This window comes from Pristiophorus japonicus, chromosome 10, assembly GCF_044704955.1.
Source record: "Pristiophorus japonicus isolate sPriJap1 chromosome 10, sPriJap1.hap1, whole genome shotgun sequence".
Classification (NCBI taxonomy): Eukaryota; Metazoa; Chordata; class Chondrichthyes; family Pristiophoridae; genus Pristiophorus; species Pristiophorus japonicus.
In genome coordinates, this window is record NC_091986.1 from 48,021,226 (window position 1) to 48,041,595 (window position 20,370).

The 20,370-nt window shown below is 47.3% G+C and overlaps 1 protein-coding gene across 2 annotated transcripts in view; it reads left to right on the forward strand.

Annotated features, from left to right (window-relative positions):
• Positions 1 to 3,393: 3,393 nt before the first annotated feature.
• Positions 3,394 to 20,370, forward strand: part of rasa3 (RAS p21 protein activator 3) — a 264,967-nt gene continuing 247,990 nt past the window's right edge. For both annotated transcript variants that reach the window (XM_070891793.1, XM_070891796.1), the window contains exon 1: positions 3,394 to 3,525. In XM_070891793.1, the coding sequence (XP_070747894.1) occupies positions 3,471 to 3,525 (55 nt within the window). In that variant the 5' untranslated portion in view covers positions 3,394 to 3,470. The remainder of the gene's footprint in view (positions 3,526 to 20,370) is intronic.

Genomic DNA, 20,370 nt, shown 5'->3' on the forward strand with positions numbered 1-20,370 from the left:
GAGTAGGGCATTCGGCCCTTCGAGCCTGCACCACCATTCAATATGATCATGGCTGATCATTCACCTCAGTACCCCTTTCCTGCTTTCTCTCCATACCCCTTGATCCCTTTAGCCTTGAGGGCCATATCTAACTCCCTCTTGAATATATCGAACGAACTGGCATCAACAACTCTCTGCGGTAGAGAATTCCAGAGGTTAACAACTCTCTGAGTGAAGAAGTTTTTCCTCATCTCAGTCCTAAATGGCTTACCCCTAATCCTTAGACTATGTCCCCTGGTTCTGGACTTCCCCAACATCGGGAACATTCTTCCTGCATCTAACCTGTCCAGTCCCGTCAGAATTTTATATGTTTCTATGAGATCCCCTCTCATCCGTCTAAACTCCAGTGAATACAGGCCCAGTCGATCCAGTCTCTCCTCATATGTCAGTCCTGCCATCCCTGTAATCAGACTGGTGAACCTTCGCTGCACTCCCTCAATAGCAAGAACGTCCTTCCTCAGATTAGGAGACCAAAACTGAACACAATATTCCAGGTGAGGCCTCACTAAGGCCCTGTACAACTGCAGTAAGACCTCCCTGCTCCTATACTCAAATCCCCTTGCTATGAAGGCCAACATTCCATTTGCCTTCTTCACCGCATGTTGTACCTGCATGCCAACTTTCAATGACTGATGTACCATGACACCCAGGCCTCGTTGCACCTCCCCTTTTCCTAATCTGCCACCATTCAGATAATATTCTGCCTTCATGTTTTTGCCACCAAAGTGGATAACCTCACATTTATCCACATTATACTGCATCTGCCATGCGTTTGCCCACTCAGCTAACTTGTCCAAGCCACCCTGCAGCCTCTTAATGTCCTCCTCACAGCTCACACTGCCACCCAGCTTAGTGTCATCTACAAACTTGGAGATATTACACTCAATTCCTTCATCTAAATCATTAATGTATATTGTAAATAGCTATGGTCCCAGCACTGAGCCCTGCGGCATTCTGCCTGCCATTCTGAAAAGGACCCGTTATTCCTAATTCTCTGCTTTCTGTCTGCCAACCAGTTCTCTATCCACGTCAGTACATTACTCCCAATACCACGTGCTTTAATTTTGCACACAAATCTCTTGTGTGGGACCTTGTCAAAAGCCTTTTGAAAGTCCAAATACACCACATCCACTGGTTCTCCCTTGTCCACTCTACTAGTTACATACTCAAAAAATTCTAGAAGATTTGTCAAGCATGATTTCCCTTTCATAAATCCATGCTGACTTGGACCGATCCGGTCACTGCTTTCCAAATGCGCTGTGATTTCATCTTTAATAATTGATTCCAACATTTTCCCCACTACTGATGTCAGGCTAAGCGGTCTATAATTACTCGTTTTCTCTTTCCCTCCTTTCTTAAAAAATGGTGTTACATTAGCTACCGTCCAGTCCATAGGAACTGATCCAGAGTTGATAGGCTGTTGGAAAATGACCACCAATGCATCCACTATTTCTCAGGCCACTTCCTTAAGTACTCTGGGATGCAGACTATCAGGCCCCGGGGATTTATCGGCCTTCAATCCCATCAATTTCCCTAACACAATTTCCTGCCTAATAAGGATTTCCTTCAGTTCCTCCTTCCCACTAGACTCTCGGTCCCCTAGTATTTCCGGAAGGTTATTTGTGTCTTCCTTCGTGAAGACAGAACCAAAGTATTTGTTCAATTGGTCCGTCATTTCTTTGTTCTCCATTATAAATTCACCTGAATCTGATGTTTGTCTTCACTAATCTTTTTCTCTTCACATATCTATCGAAGCTTTTGCAGTCAGTTTTTATGTTCCCAGCAAGCTTCCTCTCATACTCTATTTCCCCTCTCCTAATTAAACCCTTTGTCCTCCTCTGCTGAATTATAAAATTCTCCCAGTCCCCAGGTTTGCTGCGTTTTCTGGCCAATTTATATGCCTCTTCCTTGGATTTAACACTATCCTTAATTTCCCTTGTTAGCCACGGTTGAGCCACCTTCCCCGTTTTATTTTTTACTCCAGACAGGGATGTACAATTGTTGTAGATCATCCATGTGATCTTTAAATGTTTGCCATTGCCTATCCACCGTCAACCCTTTAAGTATCATGAGGCCCGTGTTGGCTTTTTGATAGAACTATCCAATTAGCCCCACTTTCCCCTGCTCTTTCGCCATAGCCCTGTATTTTTTCATTTTCCCGTATTTATCCAATTCCCTTTTGACTGTTAGTATTGAATCTGCTTCCACCGTCCTTGCAGGCAGTGCATTCCAGATCATAACACGCTGGGTAAAAAAAATCTCATCGCCCCTTAATCACCTTAAATCTGTGTTACAAATCCTCCTGCCAGTGGAAACAGTTTCTCTTTATCTGCTCTATCAAAACCCCGTATATTTTGAAGATGTCTATTAAACCTCCCCTTAACCTCCTCTGCTCGAAGACTTTGACTGACAGCCAAGAATCATCCAGTCGGGTAACAGAGTTGGTTTGCTTTCCAATTTACATCGTATTACATCGGATATATGGCACAGAAACAGGCCATTCGGCCCAACGAGTCCATGCTGAATTTATGCTCCACTCGAGCCTCCTCCCCTTCTCGAGTCTCTCCACATAACTGAAGTCCTTCATCCCAGGCACCATTCTGGTAAATCTCCTCTGCACCCTCCCTAAGGCCTTGACATCCTTTGATCAATTAGATATTTGCACAATATTGCGGAACCAGATTCCACGGAACTCGGCGAGCCTAACCACATGACACAAAGGGGACCAAATATCCATTGTAAGAAAAGGAAACTGTTATAGATATGAGTCAGAGTAAAAGCTGACTGTCCAGCAGTTGTTTTCTGGGAAGCCCGGGCAGTGTGTTGTTTACAGAGGTTGGGGGAGCGGAGAGGGAGGATGGGGGTCACCAGGCAGCCCAGTGAAGCCTGGCTCAAGGAGTGAATCGCTGAGTGCCGAGAGCCCGGGGAGAGCGGAGGAGAGCCCGGGTCCTGAGCCTCCCCCGGTCTACACTGGGAAACATTGCGCTCACAATGTTACAATCAGACGGTGCAAACGGCGTCCGCACAACATTGTAACCTGCGGCCCCTTGTTCCTGTTCCCGACCCGAGAGCTCGCACCCTTTAACTCACATAATGTGTCTGTCTTTCTCTCGCAGAGTTGCGAGCCTTCTCCCAAATACCGTGACATGTGTGGTGCCGCAGCAGTCGGCCAATGGGCTCCGAGCGGGGGCCCGGCCTCCGCTAGCTGACCAATGGAAGAGCTGGCAGGACGCACCCTCCAGCCAATCGGGCAGCACGCGGCCATGGTCCAATTAGCGATGGTGTGCGGTTCAGCGGGTGGCCAATGGGAAGCGGGCGGTGCCGGCGCGGGGCCAATTGGCGGCGAGAAAGCGGCCGAGGCCGGGCGGCGGGCTGCGCGATGCTGTGAGGCGGATGGTCGCTCGGCTCTGCTCCGGCGGCTCGGTGGGGGCATGGAGGTGGAGGAAGAGGGGCTGCGGGTTCTGCAGAGTGTCAAAGTCAAGATCGGTAAGCGGGCCTGGCAGGGCAGGGCAGGGCGGGGACTAGCTCACTGCTCGGGCTCTGCGAGATGGAGAGGCTGGATCCAGGGTGGGAAAACCTGACCTCCGCACACCCCAAACCACCCACCTCCCCCTCACCACCTCGTCACCCCGCCGCCCCCAGCTCTGCCACCTTGCCACTCTTCTCCCAGCCCTTTGCCCCTCACCCCATCCATCCTCTCACCCCTCCCTCTTCCTCCCACCCGTTCTCCCTTCCCCAGCCCCTTCATCTCGCTTCCCCCCCTCTCCTCCTCTCCCCCCCCCTTCTCCTTCACCCCCAGGAAAAAAGATAAAAAAAAAAAAAAACAGATACAAGAGAAGGGAAAAAAGATTAGAGCAGGGAAACAAAAAGTATACGAAGAGGGAAATCTCAGCACTCACCCCTCCTCTTCCCTTCTCCCCCTTCACCCCCCTCCCCCCCTCACCCCTCCTCTTTCCCCCCTCACCCCCCCCTCCTCTTCCCCCTCACCCCTCCTCTTTCCCCCCCTCACCCCTCCTCTTTCCCCCCCTCACCCCTCCTCTTTCCCCCCCTCACCCTCCTCTCCTCTTTCCCCCCCTCACCCCTCCTCTTTCCCCCCTCACCCCTCCTCTTTCCCCCCTCACCCCTCCTCTTTCCCCCCTCACCCCTCCTCTTTCCCCCCCTCACCCCTCCTCTTTCCCCCCCTCACCCCTCCTCTTTCCCCCCCCTCACCCCTCCTCTTTCCCCCCCCTCACCCCTCCTCTTTCCCCCCTCACCCCTCCTCTTTTCCCCCCCACCCCTCCTCTTTCCCCCCCCACCCCTCCTCTTTCCCCCCCCACCCCTCCTCTTTCCCCCCCTCACCCCTCCTCTTTCCCCCCCTCACCCCTCCTCTTTCCCCCCTCACCCCTCCTCTTTCCCCCCTCACCCCTCCTCTTTCCCCCCCTCACCCCTCCTCTTTCCCCCTCACCCCTCCTCTTTCCCCCCCTCACCCCTCCTCTTTTCCCCCCTCACCCCTCCTCTTTTCCCCTCACCCCTCCTCTTTCCCCCCTCACCCCTCCTCTTTCCCCCCCCACCCCTCCTCTTTCCCCCCCACCCCTCCTCTTTCCCCCCCCCCCCCCTCCTCTTTCCCCCCCTCACCCCTCCTCTTTCCCCCTCACCCCTCCTCTTTCCCCCCCTCACCCCTCCTCTTTCCCCCCCTCACCCCTCCTCTTTCCCCCCTCACCCCTCCTCTTTCCCCCCTCACCCCTCCTCTTTCCCCCCCCTCACCCCTCCTCTTTCCCCCCCTCACCCCTCCTCTTCCCCCCCTCACCCCTCCTCTTTCCCCCCCTCACCCCTCCTCTTTCCCCCCCTCACCCCTCCTCTTTCCCCCCCTCACCCCTCCTCTTTCCCCCCCCTCACCCCTCCTCTTTCCCCCCCTCACCCCTCCTCTTTCCCCCCCACCCCTCCTCCCCTCCTCTTTCCCCCCCTCACCCCTCCTCTTTCCCCCCTCACCCCTCCTCTTTCCCCCCCTCACCCCTCCTCTTTCCCCCTCGCCCCTGTTTCCTGCCCCACTGTTCGCCCCTCCCCTTTCCTCCCTCCCCCCCCCCCCCGTTCACCCCTTCTCTTTGCCCCTTCCCCTCCTCCATCACCGCCGCCCCCCCCCCCCTCGCCACGCCCCACTCCCTTGCCCCGCACCGTCTTGGCCTCCTCCCGAGCTGCCTCAACTATTCAAACGCTCTCCTGGCCGGCCTCCCATCTTCCACCGTATGTAAACTTGAGCTCATCCAAAACTCTGCTGCCCATATCCTAACTCGCATCGTCCCACTCACCCATCAGCCCTGTACACGATGATCTACATTGGCTCCTGGTCCAGCAACGCCTTCATTTAGAAATTCTCGTTTTGTTTTCAAAGCCCTCCATGGCCTTACCCCTCCCTATCTCTATAACCTTCTCCAGTCCCACAACCCTCTGAGATCTCTCAGTTCCACCAATTATGGCCTCTTGGGCATCCTCGATTTTAATCGCTCCATCATTGGCGGCCGTGCCTTCGGCTGCCTCGGCCCTAAGCTCTGGAATACCCTCCCTAAACCTCTCTGCCTCTCCATCTTTCTCAATGGTCGAGATAGACAGATTTTTGAATGATAAGGGAGTAAAGGGTTATAGGGAGCTGGCAGAGAAGTGGAGCTGAGCCCAAGATCAGACCAGCCATGATCTTATTAAATGGCGGAGCAGGCTCGAGGGCAATGGCCTACTCATGCTCCTATTTCTTATGTTCTTATCTTTCTCCTCCTTTTAGACGCTCCTTAAAAATGACCTGTCCTAATATCTTCTTGTGTGATTCGGTGTCAAATTCTGTCTGATAATCACTCCTGTGAAGCACATTGGGCCTTTTTACTACATTAAAGGCGTTTATATAAATGCAAGTTGTTGTACACAGCAGAGACCTGTCTGTAATTCCACACAGTATTGGAAGGGTTGTCCCTGCTCAGTGATGAAGAATGCAAGCTGCTGTTAAAAAGGAGCTGTGTAATTTTTTTTATAATAGTAGCCCCAGGGAACTATTTTGAAAATGTACATTTTTGAGAGTTTGGGAATCCATTCACTGGGCTTGAATGGTTGTGTCCTTCTCAGCTGTGCCTCCAGCTCAGTGATTGTGTCTGTCGCCCCACCATGTGTTTCCTGGCAAATGAATGCACAGCTGCAGTTAACCTCAGCTTGCCCAGAATCGCGACTCTAATATACCCAGTGCGCCTGCAGATCTATCTGGGAGGATCATCTGTGCAGGCCTTAACTGCCCCAACCCCCATGCGACGGGGAGTCAGGACCCTGGAGGACTGCAATGAGAGGTTTGGCTGCACGTTGGGAATTAGGGCAGCCAGCACAGGTGATCCGAGAGAATCAGTTTTGACAGTAGTATTTTTGTCTCGATTGTTTGCAGTGTAACAGTATAACAGTCAGCGTTACAGGAGGCTACTGCGAACAAGGCAGTTAGAGTGGGAGTTCCACCATGACTCCACTGGGAATGAAGATCATGGTGTGATACCAAGCCGTACAGACCAGATTTGCTGTACGTGCTGACATAGCTGATCTTAGTTGGGTCGTAGGGGCACTGGAATAAGGAGAGAACAGTCTGCCAGGATTCTACTCCTGATCATTCAGTGAAGCCTGCTGGGATCTGTCTAGGGGAAGGATTGGACGTGATTGTGGTTCTCCATGCCCCGCTCTTCCCTCACTCTGTGCCCCTATTCAAGAGAGGGAGACAGAAAGCAGGAAACCATAGGCCAGTTAGCCTAACATCTGTCATTGGGAAAACGCTGGGATCCATTATTCTTCATCATCATCATCATCATCATCATCATAGACAGTCCCTCGAAGTCGAGGATGACTTGCTTCCACACTAAAAATGAGTTCTCGGGTGACTGAAGAGTCCGATGCGGGACCTACAGTCTCTGTCACAGGTGGAACAGATGGTGGTTGAAGAAACGGGTGGGTGGGGTGCCTCGGTTGCCGTGCGTTCCTTCCGCTGTCGACGCTTGGCTTCAGCTTGCTCTCGGTGAAGAGACTCGAGGTGTTCAGCACCTTCCCGGATGCTTTTCCTCCGCTTTGGGCAGTCTTGGGCCAGGGATTCCCAGGTGTCGGTGGATATGTTGCAATTTTTCAGGGAAGCTTTGACAGTGTCCTTGAAGCGTTTCCTCTGCCCACCTGGGGCTCGCTTGCCGTGTCGGAGCTCCAAGTAGAGCGCTTGTTTTGGGAGTCTTGTGTCAGGCATATGGACAATGTAGCTCGTCCAGCAGAGCTGATCGAGCGTGGTCAGTGCTTCGATGCTGGGGATGTTGGCTTGAGTGAGGATACTGACGTTGGTGCGTCTATCCTGCCAGTGGATTTGCAGGATCTTGCGGAGACAACGTTAGTGGTACTTCTCCAGTATTTTGAGGTGCCTGCTGTACAAAGTCCATGTCTCTGAGCCATATAGGAGGCTGGTATCACCACTGCTCTGTAGACCATGAGCTTGGTGCCAGGTTTGAGGTCCTGGTCTCCAACACTCTCTTCCTCAGGCGTCCGAAGGCTGCACTGGCACACTGAAGTCAGTGTTAAGGTATGGAAAATGGTCCATGTTATCCAAGGCCTCGTTGTGGATTTTGATAACAGTGGGGCAGTGCTGTATGACGGGGGCAGGTTGGTAGAGGACCTTTGTCTTATGGATGTTTAGTGTAAGGCCCATGATGTCGTATGCTTCATTGAAGGTGCTGACCGATGGCTTGGAGTTCAGCCCCCGAGTGTGCACAGACGCAAGCGTCATCTGCGTACTGTAATTCAATGACTGAGGATGGGACAACCGTGGTTCTGGCCTGGAGGCAGCAGAGGTTGAACAGATTCCCGTTTGTCCTGTAATTTAGCTTCACTCCAGTGGGGAGCTTGCTGAGGGTGAGATGGAGCATTGCAGCAAGGAAGATCGAGAAGAGCATTGGTGCGATGACACAGCCTTGCTTGACCCCAGTCCGAACGTGGAATGGGTCTGTGATGGATCCATTATTAAGGAAGTAGTAGCAGAACATTTAGAAAATCATAATACAATCAAGCAGAGTCAACATGGTTTTATGGAGGGGAAATTGTGTTTGACAAATTTATGAAAGTTCTTTGAGGATGTAACAAGCAGGGTGGGTAAAGAAGAACCAGTAGATGTTGTGTATTTGGATTTCCTAAAGGCATTCAATAAGGTGCCACATAAAAGGTTACTACACAATATAAAAGCCCATGGTGTTGAGGGTAATAGATTGGCTAACTAATAGAAAACAGAGAGTTAGGATAAATGGGTCATTTTTAGGTTGGCATACTGTAACTAGTGTGGTGCCACAGGGATCGGTGTTGGGGCCTCAACTATTTACAACCTATATTAATGACTTGTAGCCAAATTTGCTGACGATACAAAGATAGGTGGGAAAGCAAGTTGTGAGGACACAAAGAGTCTGTAAAGGGATATAGATGGGTTAAGTGAGTGGGCAAAAATTTGGCAGATGGAGTATAATGTGGGAAAATGTGAGGTTATCCACTTTGGTAGGAAGAATAGAAAAGCAAAATATTATTTAAATGGAGGGACTACAGAATGCTGCAGTACAGAGGCATCTGGGGGTCCTCGTACATGAAACACAAAAAGTTAGCATGCAGGTACAGCAAGTAATTAGGAAGACAAATGGAACATTGGCCTTTATTACAAAGGGGATAGAGTATAAAAGTAGGGAAGTTTTGCTACAACTGTTCAGGGCATTGGTGAGACCACACCTATGGCTGGAAATTCATCATATTACCGCCCAGAAATGTGAATTTGATCAAAAAAATTAATTACTGCACACTTACCACCCACATTCACTCCGGCGGTAAATTCATCAGATATTTACTGCCGATGGTAGTCGATACTGCCCGTCCATCGGAGAAGGGCCAAAAACGCAAATTTGATCACTAAGATCCATTTATCGTCGGGCCTAAATACTGTCCTGAAAAGAAAGGTCTTGCCTGATCTTAGCGGATATTACAGGGACTACCATCCATGGCAGCACCCCCCTTTCTCCCCCCCCCCCCCCCCCCCCCCCCCCGTCCCAACACCAGCTTTGTCTACCCACTGTATGGAACCCTCATGAGTGTTACCCTTCATTTTCTAAAAGTTAGACACTGTACAAGAGTGGCTAAATTCAATAAAAAGATTTATATAAAATTGTAAAACATTCAAAACGTTTAACATTTGGAAAACTTTCAGAACTTTACATTACATTACCTTGGTGTTTCGCTCTATCCAATCCACTTCATCTTTGATGCATTCATCTCTCATACTGCACGTCATACTTGGTGTTTCCAACTCTCCTACTCCCCTTCAAGCTTGGTGATTAAATCTCTCCTACTCCCCTTCATCCTTATTGTTTCCATCTCTCCTACTCTCCTTTCAGTTTTGGTTTTCTTATTTAAGGAGAGATATACTTGCATTGGAGGCAGTTCAGAGAAGGTTCACTAGGTTGATTCCTGAGATGAAGGGGTTGTTTTATGAGGAAAGGTTAAGCAGGTTGGGCCTATACTCATTGAAGTTTAGAAGAATGAGAGGTGATCTTATTGAAACATATAAGATTCTGAGGGGACTTGACAGGGTAAATGCAGAGAGGATGTTTCCCTTTGGGAGGGAATCTTGAACTAGGGGGCATTGCCCATTTAGGACAGAGATGAGGAGGAATTTCTTCTGAGGATCGTGAATCTTTGGAATTCTCTACCCTGTAGAGCTGTGGAGGCTGGGTCATTGAATATATTCAAAGCTGAGATAGACAGATTCTTGAACTATGGGGGAGACGAGGGTTATGGGGAACAGGCAGGAAAGAGGAGTTGAGGCCAAGATCAGATCAGCCATGATCTTATTGAATGGCAGAGCAGGCTCGAGGGGCCGAGTGGCCTACTCCTGCTCTTGCTCCTATTTCTTATGTTCTTATGTTCTCTTCCATCTTCCACCGCCACTCCCTTTTCAGGGATCCCAGGCAATTGCTATTTAGGGGTTCGGAAGATGAGCTTCCTTGTAGTTTATGACATTATGAATCTCTTGAGATTGACTTATTACCAGCTTCCATGTGTTTGTTTAAAGAACAAAGTATTTATCTATTTGTATTTGCAGGTATAATGTTTGCCCATTAAAATTATTTTCAATTGTCAAGACAGCAGTTAAAACAATAGTGCGGCGGAACTTATTCTGCAATAACGTGTCTACGTCAGTGTTTGTCTATACTGAAAGGTGACGTAACCTATCCTCATGGCTCGCAATGCCAGCCCACCTCCTCACGTTCATCTAAAGTCCGAGGTTCAAAATGCTGCACGCAAAAACCTTTAATGCACCGGTACTACATCCTTACGCATGCAGCATTACAAATTGCAGACAAGGGACACAGGATGAATGTGCAAAGCATTCGGATGCAAACATTGGCGATTCAAAATTTCTCTCCTGATTCTTGCTTGTGTGAGAGGCAGACAGACAGCCCCTCTGATAGTGCAGTACCCCATCAGTACTGCCCCTCCGACAATGCAGTGCTCCCTCAGTACTGACCCTCCAACAGTGCAGCGCTCCCTCAGTTGGACCATTCTGACAGTGCAGCACTCCCTCAGTACTGCCCCTCTGACAGTGCAGCACTCCCTCAGTACTGACCCTCCGACAGTGCAGCGCTCCCTCAGTACGGCCCCTCCGACAGTGCAGCGCTCCCTCAGTACGGCCCCTCCGACAGTGCAGCATTCCCTCAGTACTGCCCCTCCGACAGTGCAGCGCTCCTTCAGCACTGCCCCCCGACAGTGCAGCGCTCCATCAGCACTGCCTGTCCGACAGTGCAGCGCTCCCTCAGTACTGCCGTTCCGACAGTACAGCACTCCCTGCAAAAGTTGTCTATTTGAATTTTAGATCCAATTCCCTTTTGAAAGTTACTGTTGAATCTGCTTCCACCGCCCTTTCAGGCAGCGCATTGCAGATCACAACTGGCTGCGTGAAAAAAAAATCTCCTAAATCTCCCGTCTAGGTTTTTTGCTAATTACTTTAAAGCTGTGTCCCTTGGTTGCTGACCTTTCAGCCGGTGGAACGAGTTTCTCCCTATTTACATGTATGTTGGTGTGTACCTGACTCCAGTTTGGGCCTGACTCCAGTTTTCTGGGCATTTGTGTGGAATTTTTGGCTTTGTCTTGTAAGTCTATCTCTTAAATTGTGCCATTGTGTGCTTGTTTGTTGTCCCTGCAGACTTAAAGAAATATATATTTTTGGTAAAGTGACATTGAACTGTCCAATTTGCATGGGTGTGCATTGTATTGCTGGGAAGCAATTGGTTTCAGAATTGGGACGTGTGTTTTGTTGATGTCCATCATTGAAGGATAGTGAAAATAACTGGGTGTCAGCTTTGCAGCCTGTCCTGCGCTCAGTCCATTCCAGTCCAGCACAAAAGCCCACTCCAGTGACTTGAGCCTATAAATTTAGGCTGACACTCGAGTGCAGTACTGAGGGAGCGCTACGCTGTCGGAGGGGCGTCTTTCGGGTGAGATGTTGTACCGAGTCCTTATTTTCTCTCTGAGGTGGATGTAAAAGATCCCATGGCACTATTTCGAAGAAGAGCGGTGTCCTGTTCAATATTTATCCCTCAATCAACATAACTAAAAACAGATTATCTGGTCATTATCATATTGCTGTTTGTGGGAGCTTGTTGTGCACAAACTGGCTGCCCTGTTTCCTACATTAAATCAGTGAAAACACTCCAAAAAGCACTTAATTGGCTTTAAAGTGCTTTGGGATGATCCGAGGCCATGAAAGGCGCTATATAAATGCAAGTCTGTCTGACTTACGAGCATCACAGAAGCATTGCATAACATTGAAGAGTGAGTTCTTTCCCCCCAAACATGGACTGTTTATAGTTTATAGTAAATCCAGTGATGATGCTGAACCATAACCTGTCATTGTAACTTAGACTCCCGATAACGGAGATCTATAATTCTAATCTCCTGATGGTCATGTCTGCTTGAAAGGAAACTTTTTGTGGTTATGTAAATTAACAAGAAAAATCCGATGTATCCGATAATGTATTTTTACGGTAATCAGTGAAAGTAATATGCAGTATGTTGTAGGGCAGGAGGAGGTTACAGAGATAGGGAAGGATTTGAACACAAGGATGAAAATTTTAAATTGAGACATTGCTAAAAGAATTACTCCAGACCAGATTGTTACATTTAACTAAACACGACTTCCCACTGGTTTGCTGAGTCTCCAAGATGCACAGATTGCTTTTGTAACTTGCACAGCACGGTCCCACAAGCAACAATGAGATAAATTTCCAGATAATCTGTTTTAGTGATGTTGGTTGAGGGATAAATATTGGCCAGGACACCAGGGAGAACTCCCCTACTCTTCTTCGAATAGTGCCATGAGATCTTTTCCCTTTACCTGAGTGGGCAGACTTGGTTTAATATCTCATCCAAAAGAAGGCTCCTCTGACAGTGCAGCACATCCTCAGTACTGCACAGTGAATATCAACCTGGATTTTGCGCACAAGTCTGTGGAGTGGGAGTTCCTAATTCAGCTCCAGTAATATGCACTGAGTGAATATTGTTTTTATCTCTGAGTGGGACTGGCAGTCGCTGCTGGGTTATGGGGCGCGATTTCCCCAAACTCGGAGGGTGAAATCGGTGGAGGGTTCCGACCTCGCTGCTGACTCCAGCCCGCTGTTCAAAATGATTTTACCGTGATTGGGCTTGTTAAACCCGCCCGGCCAATTGAAGGAAGCCGTTCTGATAACATCATTCAATGACGTGTCATCAACCGGTTTCCTTAAAGGGACCCTGCGCAAATTTAGTTTGACAGTTGTGCTGTCAGTGTTCTACAGCATTGAGGTGCTGCCAACACTGATGAGCATGGCACAGAGATTCAGGGCTGCACGCAGGCTCTCCCATGACTCCCTCCATAAACTTATGGAAGGAGTCGCAGTACACAGGGAGGTTTTCTTCCCTTCCCATGGCCAGCCTGGTTGCACATTGCACAAAGAGCACAAGCAGGGATGTCGTCAGGAGGACCAGGCTGCAGTGGCGCAAACCTTTCAATTATCGAAACATTACTGCAAAGCCACACTCAACCTCATCCTGCTGTGCCACTCATCACATCCCCATCACTGCACATCCTTACTCATACCGACTTACCTTGCACCTCTACCCATCCTTCTCTATCTATATTATCACTTCCCTATCTCACTAGCCACCCTTCACACTCACCCTCATCCTAGTCTAATCATACCGACTAACAACACACAAGGGTAGGCACTTGTGTGTATTAGCCAATGTTGATGCGAAGTTTCTGTTAATGTGCTGTCAAACATTGAAATCTTTATTTTCAACACTTTGCATTCTTGGACAGATTTGTGTGCACCTTTGGAAGTGGCTTAGTGAGTTGCAGTGAATGATGAGACATAATGGTGTGAGTGTGAAAGGAATGGCATGGGCATTGTAGGGATGCTTTATTATGTTGGCATGGGGTGGTGCCAACCTGGTGCATCATGTGACATCCAGGGTGTACACGGTCAAGTGAAGTTAATCTGGGCGTGGTGAGGCGATCCCTGGCCTCCTAGGCAGTGATGTGGTGGGGTGCTGATGCCCTGTGTCCTGTGCAGCGTCAGTTGATTATGGAGAATGGTGGTGCTGCTGGTGTGCCTGGTATTGGGGATGATCATGGTGGGATTCTGAAGCCCAAAAAGGTCAGGTTATTTTCAAGGGCACTGATGCTAATATAATAGATGGCAGGTGAAATTGAAGTAACAGAAGCGATCTGTCAGTGGTGAGAGCAGTTGTTCCAATGAGGTGACACGCGATAGAGCGTTTACTCCAAGCACTTGCAACTTGCAAAAAGCTCAATCTGTCTTAAAATGTAGTAAGCAACTAGCTTGGCAGGGGGATGGGAACCTGAAAATAGATTCAGGGAGGGGAATAAAGCTGGAATTAGAAAGCAGAAATAAAGAAAGTGAGTTTGAAGGAGAGAGAAAACAAGCAGGAAAAAAGGGTAAAAAAACAAATTGAAAGGCACTTTGTCTAAATGCATGCAGCATTCGTAACAAAATAGATGAGTTGATGGCATAAATAGTTACAAATGGGTATGATCTGATAGCCATCACAGAGACGTGGTTGCAAAGTAACCAGGACTGGGAATTAAATATTCAGGGGTATTTGACAATCCGGAAGGACAGACAGAAAGGAAAAGGAGGTGGGATAGCTCTATTGATAAAGGATGGAATCACTGCAATAGTGAGAAACGATATTGGCTCAAATGATCAGGATGTTGAAACAATTTGGGTGGAGATAAGGAACAATAAGGGGAAAAAGTCACTGGTGGGCATAGTCTATAGGCCCTCTAACAGTAGCAACTCTGTTGGTCGGAGCATAAACCAGGAAATAGTGGGGGCTTGTAAAAAGGGAACAGCAATAATCATGAGTGATTTTAACCTCCATATTGATTGGACAAATCAAATTGATCAGGGTAGTTTTGAGGAAGAGTTCATAGAGTGCATAAGGGACAGGTTCCTTGAGCAGTATGTAACGGAACCAACCAGGAGGACAGGCTATCTTGGATCTGGTCCTGTGTAATGAGACAGGATTAATAAACAATCTCCTAGTAAAGGGTCCCCTCAGAATGAGTGATCATATCATGGTTGAATTTCAAATTCAGGTGGAGGGTAAGAAAGTTGGATCTCAAACCAGCGTACTAAGTTTAAATAAAGGAGACTATGAAGGTATGAGGGCAGAGTTGGCTAAAGTGGACTGGGAAAATAGATTAAAGTGTAGGACGGTTGATGAACAGTGGCGTACATTTAAGGAGATATTTCTCAACTTTCAAGAAAAATATATTCCAGTGAGGAGAAAAAGGTGTAAAAGAAAATATAGCCATCCGTGGCTAACTAAACAAATAAAGGACGGTATCCAATTAAAAACAAGGGCATACAAATTGGCCAAAACTAGTGGGAGGACAGAAGATTGGGAAGCTTTTAAAAGCCAGCAAAGAATGACTAAAACAATGATTAAGAAATGGAAGATAGACTATGAAAGTAAACTAGCACAAAATATAAAAACAGATAGCAAGATTTTCTACAGGTATATAAAAAGGAAAAGAGTGGCTAAAGTAAATGTTGGTCCTTTATAGGATGAGACCGGGAAATTAGTAATGGGGAACATGGAGATGGCAGAAACTCTGAACAAATATTTTGTATCAGTCTTTATGGTAGAGGACACTAACAATATCCCAACAGTGGATAGTCAAGGGGCTATGTGGGGTGGGGGGGTGAGGAACTTAACACAATCACAATCACTAAGGAGGTGGTGCTCAGTAAGATATTGGGACTAAAGGCGGATAAATCCCCTAGACCTGAAGGCTTGCAACCTAGGGTCTTAAGAGAAGTAGCGACAGGGATTGTGGATGCATTGGTTGTAATTTACCAACATTCTTTGGATTCTGGGGAGGTCCCAGTAGATTGGAAAACTGCAAATGTAACGCCCCTATTTAAAAAAGGAGGCAGACAAAAAGCAGGAAACTATAGACCAGTTAGCCTAACATCTGTGGTTGGGAAAATGTTGGAGTCCATTATTAAAGAAGCAGTAGCAGGACATTTGGAAAAGCATGATTCGGTCAGGCAGAGTCAGCATGGATTTATGAAGGGGAAGTCATGTTTGACAAATTTGCTGGAATTCTTTGAGGATGTAAAGGGGAACCAGTGGATGTGGTGTATTTGGATTTCCAGAAGGCATTTGACAAGGTGCCACATAAAAGGTTGCTGCACAAGATAAAAGTTCACGGGGTTGGGAGTAATATATTAGCATGGATAGAGGATTGGCTAACTAACAGAAAACAGAGAGTCGGGCTAAATGGTTCATTCTCAGGTTGGCAATCAGTAACTAGTGGGGTGCCGCAGGGATCAGTGCTGGGACCCCAACTATTTACAATCTATATCAACGATTTGGAAGAAGGGACTGAGTGTAATGTAGCCAAGTTTTCTGACGTTATAAAGATGGGAGGAAAAGCAATGTGAGAGGAGGACACAAAAAATCTGCTAAAGGACATAGTCGGGCTAAGTGAGTGGGCAAAAATTTGGCAGATGGAGTATAATGTTGGAAAGTGTGAGGTCATGCACTTTGGCAGAAAAAAAATCAAAGAGCAAGTTATTATTTAAATGGAGAAAAATTGCAAAGTGCTGCACTACAGCGGGACCTGGGGGTACTTGTGTTTGAAACACAAAAGATTAGTATGCAGGTACAACAAGTGATCAGGAATCTTGGCCTTTATAAAAGCAGGGACGACTTGTTACAGTTATACAGGGTATTGGTGAGGCCACACCTGGAATACTGTGTACAGTTTTGGTTTCTATATTTACGAAAGGATATACTTGCTTTGGAGACAGTTCAGAGAAGGTTCACAAGGTTGATTCCGGAGATGAGGGGGTTTACTTATGCGGAAAGGTTGAGGAGGTTGGGCCTCTACTTATTGAAGTTCAGAAGAATGAGAGGTGATCTTATCGTAACGTATAAGATTATTGTAGTGTATGGAGAAAGAGTCATAGAGTGAACACTGTGAGCTCAAAAGTAAAATGTGACCGTTGTCTTTTATTGCTGGTCTCCAGAGTGCCTCTCAACCTGTGAAGCCTCCTTAAATACCTGTGCTCCCAAGGGATCATGGGATCCCTTGGGACTCCAGGGGATGAGCCCTCTGGTGGCTGTACAGAGTAAATACAAGTTTACATATATAACAATTATGAGAGTGCTTGACAGGGTGGATGCAGAGAGGATGTTTCCACTGATAGGGGAGACTAGAACTAGGAGGCATAATCTTAGAATAAGGGACCGCCCATTTAAAACTGAGATGAGGAGGAATTTCTTCTCTCAGAGGGCTGTAAATCTGTGGAATTTGCTGCCTCAGAGAGCTGTGGAAGCCGGGACATTGAATAAATTTAAGACAGAGATAGACAGCTTCTTAACTGATAAGGGATTAAAGGGTTATGGTGAGTGGGCAGGGAAGTGGACCTGAGTCCATGATCGGATCAGCCATGATCGTATTAAATGACGGAGCAGGCTCGAGGGGCCGTATGGCCTACCCCTGCTCCTATTTCTTATGTTCTTATGTTCTATGCTTGGAAAACTAAACAACTGTGAGATGGGAGTTTTTATAGCTGTCAGGTAATGAGATGAACCCATGCTGATTCAACTCCCGACCTCCTTACCTGACATGATCCCCGAGCAGCGTGGACCCTGTGGGCAACCTCGTAAAATGGTACGGTGTGCTCAAAACACTGTTTAATGGGCTGTGTTAAGGTGGTCATAATGACCCAAATTGGCTCCCCTGCCGCTGCGTGTTGGGTCTGTTCAGCCCTGACAGACTCGACATCTGGGAAAGTAGCATGGTGGCGGGATGACAGTGGGTTCCTGACCCCCTATCAGAATTTTTTTCCCCCACCCAACCCACCACCGAATGTGACCGCTGAGCCCCCCAAAAAGTTCCCCCATACTTATACTCGGGACTGGCTACAACACTGCATTTGTTGGGGAACGCAGGTACTGTAGAAATGGAGCCTCAATCAATATGCTGGGAACTTTAAAGGAAGAATGGTGTCATGACCTATGTGCTGGAGAGCCCCACAGGTTGAGCTGGGATGTGAATAAATATGCCATTCTCTTCTGCTTATTAATAACTTGTCCTTTCCTGTCATTTACAAGCTTAAACATGCAGACTGAAGTGACATGTTTCTGTAACTGTGCTTATTTCAGGCTAAAGACAGTCCCTTTTTACTAAAGACATTCCTAGCTTCAGCCAGTGTGTCTCTGTTTATGTGTGGGTACGTGTATATACTGGTTATGTTACTGCTCCAGTAATCCAGCGAAAGTAAGTTCAAATCCCACCAGGGCAGTTTGAGAATTTTAACTCAATTCAATTATTTAAAAATCTGGAAATAAAAAGCTGGTCTCAGTAAAAGTGACCATGTAGCTGTCGGATTGTCACAGAAACCCAACTGGTCAAATAATGAAAAGGATAGACAAGATAGAGGCAGAGAGGTTATTTCCACTGATCGGGGAGACTAGAACTAGGGGGCACAGCCTCAAAATATGGGGGAGCCAATTTAAAACCGAGTTGCAAAGGAATTTCTTCTCCCAGAGGGTTGTGAATCTGTGGAATTCTCTGCCCAAGGAAGCAGTTGAGGCTAGCTCATTGAATGTATTCAAATCATAGATAGATAGATTTGTAACCATTAAGGGAATTAAGGGTTATGGGGAGCGGGCGGGTAAGTGGAGCTGAGTCCACGGCCAGATCAGCTTGGATGATGTGGAATCTATATGGGTAGAGCTGCAGAATACCAAAGGACAAAAAACGTTAGTGGGAGTTGTGTACAGACCTCCAAACAGTAGTAGTGATGTTGGGGAGGGCATCAAACATGAAATTAGGGGTGCGTGCAATAAAGGTGCAGCAGTTATAATGGGTGACTTTAATATGCACATAGATTGGGTTAACCAAACTGGAAGCAATACGGTAGAGGAGGATTTCCTGGAGTGCATAAGGGATGGTTTTTTAGACCAATATGTCGAGGAACCAACTAGGGGGGAGGCCATCTTAGACTGGGTGTTGTGTAATGAGAGAGGATTAATTAGCAATCTCGTTGTGCGAGGCCCCTTGGGGAAGAGTGACCATAATATGGTGGAATTCTGCATTAGGATGGAGAATGAAACAGTTAATTCAGAGACCATGGTCCAGAACTTAAAGAAGGGTAACTTTGAAAGTATGAGGCGTGAATTGGCTAGGATAGATTGGCGAATGATACTGAAGGGGTTGACTGTGGATGGGCAATGGCAGACATTTAGAGAGCGCATGGATGAACTACAACAATTGTACATTCCTGTCTGTCGTAAAAATAAAAAAGGGAAGGTGGCTCAACCGTGGCTATCAAGGGAAATCAGGGATAGCATTAAAGCCAAGGAAGTGGCATACAAATTGGCCAGAAATAGCAGAGAACCCGGGGACTGGGAGAAATTTAGAACTCAGCAGAGGAGGACAAAGGGTTTGATTAGGGCAGGGAAAATGGAGTACGAGAAGAAGCTTGCAGGGAATATTAAGACGGATTGCAAAAGTTTCTATAGGTATGTAAAGAGAAAAAGGTTAGTAAAGACAAACGTAGGTCCCCTGCAGTCAGAATCAGGGGAAGTCATAACGGGGAACAAAGAAATGGCGGACCAATTGAACAAGTACTTTGGTTCGGTATTCACTGAGGAGGACACAAACAACCTTCCGGATATAAAAGGGGTCGGAGGGTCTAGTAAGGAGGAGGAACTGAGGGAAATCCTTATTAGTCGGGAAATTGTGTTGGGGAAATTGATGGGATTGAAGGCCGATAAATCCCCAGGGCCTGATGGACTGCATCCCAGAGTACTTAAGGAGGTGGCCTTGGAAATAGTGGATGCATTGACAGTCATTTTCCAACATTCCATTGACTCTGGATCAGTTCCTATGGAGTGGAGGGTAGCCAATGTAACCCCACTTTTTAAAAAAGGAGGGAGAGAGAAAACAGGGAATTACAGACCGGTCAGCCTGACATCGGTAGTGGGTAAAATGATGGAATCAATTATTAAGGATGTCATCGCAGTGCATTTGGAAAGAGGTAATATGATAGATCCAAGTCAGCATGGATTTGTGAAAGGGAAATCATGCTTGACAAATCTTCTGGAATTTTTTGAGGATGTTTCCAGTAGAGTGGACAAGGGAGAACCAGTCGATGTGGTATATTTGGACTTTCAGAAGGCTTTCGACAAGGTCCCACACAAGAGATTAATGTGCAAAGTTAAAGCACATGGGATTGGGGGTAGTGTGCTGACATGGATTGAGAACTGGTTGTCAGACAGGAAGCAAAGAGTAGGAGTAAATGGGGACTTTTCAGAATGGCAGGCAGTGACTAGTGGGGTACCGCAAGGTTCTGTGCTGGGGCCCCAGCTGTTTACACTGTACATTAATGATTTAGACGAGGGGATTAAATGTAGTATCTCCAAATTTGCGGATGACACTAAGTTGGGTGGCAGTGTGAGCTGCAAGGAGGATTCTATGAGGCTGCAGAGCGACTTGGATAGGTTAGGTGAGTGGGCAAATGCATGGCAGATGAAGTATAATGTGGATAAATGTGAGGTTATCCACTTTGGTGGTAAAAACAGAGAGACAGACTATTATCTGAATGGTGACAGATTAGGAAAAGGAGAGGTGCAACGAGACCTGGGTGTCATGGTACATCAGTCATTGAAGGTTGGCATGCAGGTACAGCAGGTGGTTAAGAAAGCAAATGGCATGTTGGCCTTCATAGCGAGGGGATTTGAGTACAA